At 38.8% G+C, this 10,310-nt stretch overlaps 1 protein-coding gene across 2 annotated transcripts in view; it reads right to left on the reverse strand.

Annotated features, from left to right (window-relative positions):
• The window catches only part of MSH1 (MUTL protein homolog 1), a 63,987-nt gene extending 57,148 nt beyond the window's left edge, over positions 1–6,839 (reverse strand). For both annotated transcript variants that reach the window (XR_606288.6, XM_008811444.6), the window contains exons 1-4: positions 6,487–6,839; positions 2,545–2,689; positions 2,354–2,451; positions 505–580 (exon numbers count right to left, since the gene is read on the reverse strand). Coding sequence is in view for 1 of the 2 variants with exons in the window: in XM_008811444.6 (XP_008809666.2) it covers positions 505–580; positions 2,354–2,451; positions 2,545–2,689; positions 6,487–6,599 (432 nt within the window). In the remaining variant the exon portion in view is untranslated. The remainder of the gene's footprint in view (positions 1–504; positions 581–2,353; positions 2,452–2,544; positions 2,690–6,486) is intronic.
• Between the last annotated feature and the right edge of the window lie 3,471 nt (positions 6,840–10,310).

Consider the following 10,310-nt stretch of genomic DNA (forward strand, 5'->3'; position numbering starts at 1 on the left):
GGGAATACGGCAATCAGTAAAGTCCTATCAAATTCATAATTCCATACATCCAGATCATGCATGGATGAGATTCACGTTTGATTCATATCCATACTTGTCTTGATCAAATATGAATATTCAATTCAAAATTATGTCGGTCTGACCTAATCTATTTTGTGGCTCCACTACCTTCACATATTACTAGTTCTTTCTTTTCTTTTTGTCATTTAAGTGACAGTATTTGTTATATTTTTTGCCTACATTCGCTTTATAGGCTCACTTTGTCTAATCAATTTTTTGAAACTTTGTTTTGTAAAATCAGATTGATAAAAAATAACTGATATAATCAATCCTAGAGAAAGTAGATATAATGAAAAAGAATAGCTTTGGAAATTAAGGAATTTGTGATGCATCAATATGGTTAATCAATGTAGGATAAAAAAAAATGTTCACTTTTGAGACACAACAAATAAACTAAAAAGCACACAATTTACTAGTAATAATCAATAGAGCCTGGAAACATACTCTACATAGTAAAACTTCACGGGGAAACCTCGATTTAAATTGCAATAACTCCATGTTGAGAGTTCCTTCTTTTAAGCTGCACAGAACATAATCATTTCTTCAAATTTCAAAAGACAGAAAGAAATATTAACTTATAAAAAATAAAATGATCTTGATGTTATCGCTGAAAAAGACACAAGTATGCTTTATGGAGCATCATATCTAAAATAAACAGCTAGAATTAGCATAGCAAAACCTGATGAGATTAAACCAAGAAATTGATCTCAATCATTACTTAATGCAACTTCTGCCTATAACCCAGCCTCATGGTCTAGGCACAGTGCATGGTTCCTATTAAGTTACAAAGGCCATCCAATGACCACAGTCAAAAGTTTTTTAATTGTTAAATGCAATATCAGGCCACAAATTAGGCAAAAAAAAATCATTTTTTTTAAATTTTATAATGGATATCAGATAAGTAATTACTAGCTATTACTACATTTTGCATAATCTAAACTAATGATATTCCTTCAATATCTAATTGACTAATTTATACTAAAATTTTAATAATAAGAAATGAATAGTTTAATTTTTAGACAGTGTCAAAAGCACAACCATTATAACCATTTTACAGTCATTGTATTGTTTATGAATTATAGCGCATATATAATGGTCGTATTTATAGGGCATTATTTCAGTTCATAATGTAATGGAGGAATATGGGAAAAACTATAATGGTTGCTATAACATCATAAGTCTTCATGACAAACATGATTACATCCAGGAGTGGCTGGCCAAGATGAAGTACCTTATTATAAGATGTGCTGGATAAATGACTAAAACTTTATAGGTGAGATAGAAATGTAAAAAGGAATGGGAAATGCCAGTTTCCCTTCCAAATGAATATCAGATCTATAATCCACAATCCATACATATCACGTATCGATCATTATAATGCAAAGAGATTTTTTTTTTTGCATTCACAAAAATTTATGTTTTAGAAACATTATAATGCAAAGAGAATTTTCTAAAAGCATATAAAATATTAAAATACTCAAGGAAAGTTTGGTCTTGACTCTTGACAACTAACTTATGCAAACAATAGGCTGAAAGATAACCGAGAAGAATGAAATATCGAGCAACATGAAGCAAAATCCCCAAAACATGTGCAAGAGAAAAATAGGAAAAATCAAATGCAGCAAGAAAGTAGCAGGAAACAGTGATTAGCAGAAAATAGAAACCAGATGAAAGCCAGACAATATATTGTGTCCTAGAAAGACAAAGAATAGGAGGAGGTAGAAAGCAAGCATCTCTTGTTGAAAAAAGCATGAACATGTCATGAGATATATAGTCATTTAGACAAGGAAATAGCAAGTCTTTGGGCCAAGCATCTATTAAACAAGAAAGATGAGGGAGAAAGAGAAGATGGAACAGATAAGTTACCCGTTTGAAGACAAAAATGTAGATACAGAGGTGCAAAGGAGTTTACGTGAATAGGCACAAGAGAGTAACTATTCAGCAGGCAAAATTTCAAGACAAACAAAAGAAAGAAATTTCGTTATTAATTATATGATAGCCAAGGTGACAATATGCTCAACTCAAATCACTGAGACCGGGAAACAAAGAAGAGTTCCACGTGCATCATTGTATACCTTCATATCGAGTGCTGATTCCGAGCCAAATAAAGCAAGTCAAGAGGTACACAGTTTACGCGGGTATGAAGATAAATTACCAGACTCAGTTGGCAAAAAAAGTGAAAATCAAATAAAACAAGTGACTTTTGGGAGTTATAACATGTGCAGTTGTGTTGCAAAGACAAGAAAATAGTAGATATAAAATATGTCATGAATTTAGACAATATTATCTTCACCTTCCATTTCTCAGGCTAACATCCAATCCTAATAAATTTGTATATGTAAGCCTCTTAATCAGCTGAACCGAAGAAGGCTTTTTGCACATCTGCATTTTCTGAAATTAGAAATATAACATTAGAGAGCAGAGAACATTCCATGCATTATGAGCCATATAAAAAGAAATCCAAAATTCAATCCATGTACATACCTCTTTCCACCACAAAATGTGTGACTGATTGTCTACCTCATAAAGAATTTTTGATTGTTTTAATCTTCTAGAAGCTTTAGGCACTCCAACCAGAATTTCATGTGAGTTAGAACAATATTTTCTCTCTACAAGCTTGCAACACCATCTAAGAATGCACAAGCAAGACAATGAATAAGGTAACGTGTACTCTGAACAAACCCCACAAGAAATAGATAATCATATGTTAGTTAATCATCAACTAAATCCTAAACAAACAAACAAAAATGTCAAGATATATGATATCCAATCTTTCGGAGGAATAGCAGGAGAACAACAAAGGCTACTTACATATAGAAGAAATCTTCATATACAGATCTAGACTGTATTATGCTTTTGTCACATGCATATCTCAACCAACTCTCATAAGATATCTCACCATTCCCACGAAAGGACTATTAATGTGAAATATCAGTCCCAGTACAAGTGTGTATCAGTATGTATCTGAGAACGGGAAGAATATAAACGATGCTGATATTATATGGAGATCATGTAACAGAGAAGAAGTATATCATGTCCTTGGATATCCAAAAAAAGGCTCTGTCAAAACAGGCAGCCATAAAATGTCTCTCAGTCAATCTACACTGCTCCTTTTATGTTTCGTCTTCTTCTTACAACCCTTTGACTGCTCTTCATCCATATTTGTTTCTGGAAGGCATCAAACCTTGACCCACGTTTGGCTCATCTCTCTAATATTTTTGCTTTCTCCATTTCCCTTGACACTTCCAGACATGGTTTAAAGTTTGGACCAAAATTCCAAAACTCAAATCCAAAAGTTCAGGTCTGAAACTAGAGTAATTTTTGGAGTTGTCAAGAGTAATTTATGGAGCCAAACATTATCTAGACAAGCACAATTTAATAAAAATATAGGCAATAATCATACTCTTTTCTTATATCCTTTTTGATCAAGCTTGCTCTTGTGTGATAAATTTGGCTTTGAAAATGTTTTTTCAGTACTTAAAATACAAGCAAGTAGATCTTGATTTGCAGGTATTCAGGGGAAATTTTTTCTTGAAATATGTTGGTATATTATTATTTTACATTGGTTCAAATTTTAAAATCTCTTACACAATGTAAAGTATCACAAAATAACCAAATTTCATAAGAATATACTTTTGAAAGGGCTAAAGATGCTCGTGTTTCAAAATGCATGGATGGATTATATAAGTACCTAATTGGAAAAATTGTAATTTTTTCAACTCAGCTCATATCTCTAAGCAAAGTTGTCTCTCTTATGGTAAGGTAGTGTTCCTCAATCAAGTTGTGTAGGAATATGACTTGAGAAAAACCCGATTCTCCCAGGAAACCATTGAAATCGATCTGCAACCCCCCCCCCCCCACACACACACACAAAAAAAGACCAGTTATCAACAATTGGATTGTCCTCATTGCCTACAACATTACATATGCTGGGGCCTACTACATTACATATTTGAGGCCTACTGCACTACATATGTTGGCAAAGGGCTCACAAAGCAGTAGGTTGCCGACCCACTTGGCCTTACCAAATCTGATAGTTCCAATCCCACAACTTACAAGCAAGACTAAGGGATGTTACATTCTTACGCTAATCAAGTGCTTCAAAACAAGACATGTGGTTGAAATTCCTACAACAAGATCTCTAATGAGGATCTTTATCTAGCAAGAGTAAATAATCTCTTTTCAAAAGCTACATTTATTTGTAAAAAGCCTTCTCTGCAAGCCTAATTATAGCAAGAATGAGTATTCAGTAGAATATCAAGCAAATGTCTAAAGGATCCAGTTACTTCACTTAATGGTAAAAACAATGATGATGCAAATCCACACAATTCATCACAGCCTTGTGATGGATGATAATGATGATGATGACGACATGATCTATAAATATTCAAAAAATTTGTTGAAAAGTTTCAAAAGGTCATTCTAGAACGCCATAAACCATCATGATACGATCGCTAAAACCATTTACCAGATCTTGAGATGTAAATACCACTTTGCAACCAATTTGCACCTCCAAAGTACCAAGGTCTGCAAAACAGACCCGAAAAGATATACCACACCGAACAGATGCAAAATGTGGAACTGGGTCAGTTATGTGTGTTGATTCAGGGCAATACAAGAAATGGTCCAAACCGGTCCGAGCGGAACTTTTCGGTTCCACTCAATTTTGGTCGATATTGACCTGATTCAGCAAAGCCAACCAACCGATCCTTTAAAAGTAACCTGATCTCTTCTCTCCTCTCTCTCTCTCTCTTATTCTCCGATGCCTTGATCTCCCGATGATGGCTCCAGCTAATATTCCTACTAATCACACTCACCAACTGCCCCCATCAGTCGCCCCTCCAATCTCCACCGCCAATCCCCTTGCATAGTTTCCCCAAAGGATCACCCTAGGTATGCCCTAAACCCTAAACTCCCCATGCTTCATCCTCCCTGGCATCCTGCACCTCCATGGTTCCACCATGTCCGGCACCACCTCAGGTACACCCCCCCTCCCTCCCCCTCCGCTCGCTCTCTCTCTCTCTCTCTTGTAGTTTAGGAATACTAGCACAGCATGCGATCATATGTACTATGTGTCAGTCAGTACCATACCGTATCGCACCAACCTAGCACCTGATGAGTATGGTCACCGATACCGATTTTGCAAACCTTGTTCCAAACCATTAATGCAGTTTCTAGATGCTTGTAAGCAGTAGTCAATGGATGGTTATTCACTTTACCAGCCAAATATTGCACAAAAATGGGAGGTTAATTCTAGCTGATCAACATACCAAAAAAGTGTTTAACCTGGGCAAACTTATGTCAGCCCCACTCTTAGGTGAAATAAGTTTAAGCCCTAGAACTCCCTCTTCTTCCTCTTAGTTTTGCACTTTTCCCACAACTTAACCATTAACCCTCAAACTTCAACCAAACAAGGGATATTACAAACCCAAGGATAAGTGATCAAGGGAAAGTTACCCAGAGTTAAAAATGTCCACCACCCAGTTAGCTATCCAACATCCAAACATTGCCTAAAGCTTCTCAGCAATTACTAGCTTGAAAAATTTACTTAAGATATTTCTTAACTAGTATATTATGCACTCAAATCTTAAAACCACACATCGAATCACTTTTTCATCAGTAGGTTAGGACTTCTTTGGCTGCATTAAGCTACACCCCGATATAAGCACACTAAGGAACCTCAAGTAACATGGCACATCTAACTATTATTCCAAGGCAACCATATTCTCTTGCACTTCTTCAGTGTTGTACTTACTCTGGCTGGAAATGGTGCATATATGACCTAAACCCCAAAAGTTTTGGCAGAAGCACCTAGCCAGAACACTTGTAATTTTCCAAGTAGCAAGACCTTGCCCTAACACCTTATCTCCAATGCATTTTCCCACAGTTCGAACATATGTTTTGAAACATTAACTATAATTATGATTTTCAGAATGCATTTGTTATTCTTTAGCAGTTAATGTAAATTAGAGTAATTCTTTTTTCAGGCCATAAACTTACTTGTCTGGATTTCGGATTTTAAGACAAGTGATAGACATGAACACATCCACCAGCCCATCAAGAACAAGCACGATGCCATCAACCAAGAAAAAACACAACCGTCAGCAGAAATTTGGTAGAAATACATGGTGTTTAAAGAAGAATTGATCAAAACCACCCAAATTCAAAAAAATCTCATATGCTAGGGTTCTTGAAGATTGACTAAAATCACCAGATTCAAACGATTTCAAGCAGAGGCATACGATCAGTACATTAATGACAAATTCCTTCCAGCACCCAAGAAATATTAATAATGCCCTCCGATTTTAGGCATCGGAGATTGAAAAGAACTTCTCTAAACACTATCAACGACAGCGTAAGGGGAAAGAAAGGCAAGAAAAAGGATTAGAGGGGAAGATTAGAGAGCGATTGTGGACCCAAACTCACGTTGGAAACGGCGTTTTGTAGAACCTCCGGATGGTGGAAGATCGGAGAAAACCCACGAGTGAGAGCCAGCGAGGTGAGGACGCCACGAGGGAGCTGGTTACCACACGGTGCATGCTGGGGATTGGGGTTTTTCTAGGGATTTTGGTGGGGAGACGGAAGAGGAGGGAGGGACCGGGCAAGGGTTTAGGGCTTTTCTTGGTCCCAGCCGCCTTTTATGGGGTTTCGTTCTTCCCGCCAGAATCAAGAATGACGAGGGGAAACCAGAAGAGGTCATGGGGGCAATAAAACGCCACGCTGTGGATATGCGAGCTGGCTTTGATATTTTACTCCAGAGTAATGCTATGCTGCACCCCAATCCAAGGGGGGGGAGACAAAAATAAAAATAAAAAAACAAGGTATAATTTTTAGAGAAATTTTCTCCTAATTTTCAATTTTTACTGGATATAAAAATTTAGCAATTTCATGTATTTTTCTTGTTCTCTTTTTGTGCTGCCGCTATCCTCATCCTCTTACTAATAAAACAAATTATTTATATAGCTTATATTCCAAAATTATGCAAGCAATATCAATAAATTTTATTCCAAATCTTCTTTTTGACCTTGCTCCCTCATGCATCAACAACATTGTCATAGTAGAGCTCGAATACACCATCAATTGCTGGATTGTAGCTGGGACTCTTATTAGGTCATTTATTTTTGTTAGATGGTATCTTGTCTAATTGAAAATTTAATTAGATTTAGATTTAGTGATAATTTCAATGATTCTGCTTCCAAGCGCAGGGTTCTAAATTTATATTTCAAAAGTAGCAAAATCATTATTGTTATATTAATTTTTTTATAAAAAAATTATTCTTAACCTTGCATGCATCAATACTTCTGATGGAATCATGCCCTCCTTTGTGATCTTGTTGGGTGGTCCAGGCCGATATTTTAGGTTTGGTTGTCCTTAGGTAGCATTGCCAGCATTTACATAAAAAAAAAGGGAATTGTATCTGAGGCAACATATGTCAATACCTCGAGTTATAGGTCAACATATCCCTCGAACCAATTTTGTTTCAAATTGTTATCGGCCTCTTATAGATTTAATATAAAATCAAAAAATTTTATTCTCACAAATTTTGAAATGCATAATCAATTTTTACATTATGATCTCTGATACTCAATGATTGCTTTTATCTTTCCAAAGACCATATTGAATTTTAAAAATTATACATCCAGTTTTACATAGCTTTTTTTTTTTGCACGTTTGTACGTAGACATAAAAAAATATAAATAATTTCAAAAAAAATATATTAATTTTATATCTATAAAAAATATTTTTTCTAATAAAGAATGAGCTTTTGAACTTTACTAGATCTTTATATCTTCACTCTAAAGCTACTAATTAGAAAATCTTTATGTGTGCCATGTGTATGCATTTTAGAGTCGGACGTAACGATCCTATAACTACAGAGCAGATTGGAAAAAAAAATTTATTTTATCCAAAAAAAAAAGAATAAGAATTTGTGCTTCAATATACATAAACAAAAAGATATTTTTACAAAATCTCAATAATCAAAATATATTAATTTTCTTATATAACCTTACTATTTCTTTAACATTGAAGCCAACACCATGTGCCATGTGTATGATGTGCGTTTGCAAAGTAAGTTATTATTGGGGGGAAAAGTGGATCACCCGGAGCACATGGTCAAAGCACCGAAACATGGTGGCGAGCGTGACAACAGCAAACATGCTCTCGGCAGTCACAACCTCAGTGCGCTCGACCTCAACATACCCAACCTCATCGCGCCAGACCTCAGCGCGCTCGACCTCGACATGAATGACCCCAGCGCTCACAACCTCGACAAGCATGACCTCAGCAGTCAAGACCTCGGTAGGCATGGTCTCAACTGAGTTAAGCTCGCTTGATCTCAAAGCCAAGAAAGACCCAGTCAAAGGGGAAAACTAACCCCCACTCCACCGAAAATCAAGTCCCACGTATCCGGGATCAAATCCCACAATCTCCACCTCAACGGCTGTCAACGCTTGAATTCACACGATCTCAACCGATCGCCAGCTAGCCCGAAATCTCGGACCATTTACGGTAATTTATTGATTCACACAATCACATCCGATGGCAGGTAACAGCTGCACCCCCTCCTATAAGAAGAGGGAGGAAGCTCTAGAGGGGATCTTCCTCTCCTCCAGCTCAAAAACAAATCTCCATTATTTCTCTCCATAAAAAGCCCCTCTCTGACTTAAGCATCGGAGGGCCTTCGTCGGAACCTTCGGCCAAAAGCTTCTTGCAGGTCCATCGGAGACAGCTGTCTGCCACCACACCGCAGCTGAAGCTCCTCCTCCTCAGTCCACGATCACCCCCAGGTCCAATTTTCAGCAATGGTTGGCGCTAGAGGAAGGGACCGAGTCGTGATTATGAGACTAAGGAGCAGAGGAGCCTCCAATGCCTCCCGGCATCATGCACCAAGCCCTGGTCACTCGTGAGGGCTCCGACAGATCAAGTTCCGCAGATCCAACCTGAGCAATTTAACATGCTAGTGCAGCACGTCCAAGGCCTGCAACAAGTGGAGGCTCCTCCTGTGACGCCTCCATGGGATCACGTTCAATCGGCACTTCTTCCAGATGGGTATGTGTCCTAAGGCCGGGATCCCCATGACTCTTCAAGGATCAACAATGGATAACGACGCCGTCCCCAGGGTTCTACCCGAGCGTCTCCCCAGAGAGAGCTGCTAAGGAGCCACCAGGATAGAAGGCCGCAGCCTTTAGAAGCCGGATCGACCTCGGGTCAGTTGGTACCGGAACGGACCACCATGGCGACTTTCCAAGGTGAAGAACTCGACAAGAAGGTCGAAAAACTCGAGCAGTAAATCGAGGTGCTTCGGGATCAAAGAATTAGGCATGAGGGCAACCCCGATTTCACTACCAAGTCGCCTTTCTCCCGCCTAATCGAGAACGAGCCGATCCCACCAAGATTCAAGATGACCCAGATAGAACCCTACAACGGGACCACCGATCCCCTGGATCATCTGAAGAGTTACAGAGCTCTCATGGCACTGCAAGGATCCTCAAGATCACGCTGTGATCATCTCTATGGTTGTAAACAAATTTAATGTAAAACGCATTTTGGTTGATAATGGAAGCTCAGCAAACGTATTATTTTATGATGTTTTCCAGAAAATGAGAATGACGGAGGGTCAGCTCCGAAGAATGAATGCTCCGTTGGTCGGATTCACCAGGGATTCGGTCCCAGTCGAAGGCATAGTTAACTTACCTGTCACGGCCGGGCTCGCCTCCAGAGAAAGTACTGTGAGGACGGACTTTCTAGTAGTCTACGTGGCTTCGGTCTACAACGCTATCCTCGGCCGACCAGGACTTAATGCCCTCCGGGCCATGGTCTCGACTTATCATCTGCTCGGGCGATTCCTCACCAAATAGGAAGTCAGCGAAGTTCGAGGAGATCAAGCAACAGCCAAACAATGCTACATGGCGACACTTAAAGCAAAGCAACCGATTGAAACGCTAAGTCAAGCGGAATGATCAGCTGAAGCGTCAGCCCCAATCTCGGCCTAGGCACTGCCCATCGAGACCCTGGAGGTACGAGACGAGCCTAAGAAGCAACGGACGGAGCCTGGTGAGCTTCTTCTTCAAATCTCCTTGAGAAAAGATCATCTGGAGCAGACCGTACAGATCGGCTCCGGCCTAAGCCCTCATGAGCAGGATCGTTTGATCAACTTTCTCCAATCCAACACGGATATATTCGCCTGGTCGTCCACCGATATGCCTGGAATAGATCCTAAGGTTATGGTTCACCGACTCCAGTGAAAC

The sequence above is a fragment of the Phoenix dactylifera genome, chromosome 3 (genome assembly GCF_051530095.1).
Source record: "Phoenix dactylifera cultivar Ajwa chromosome 3, Ajwa_hap1_PhDact_Kaust_v1.1, whole genome shotgun sequence".
In the NCBI taxonomy this organism is placed as follows: Eukaryota; Viridiplantae; Streptophyta; class Magnoliopsida; order Arecales; family Arecaceae; genus Phoenix; species Phoenix dactylifera.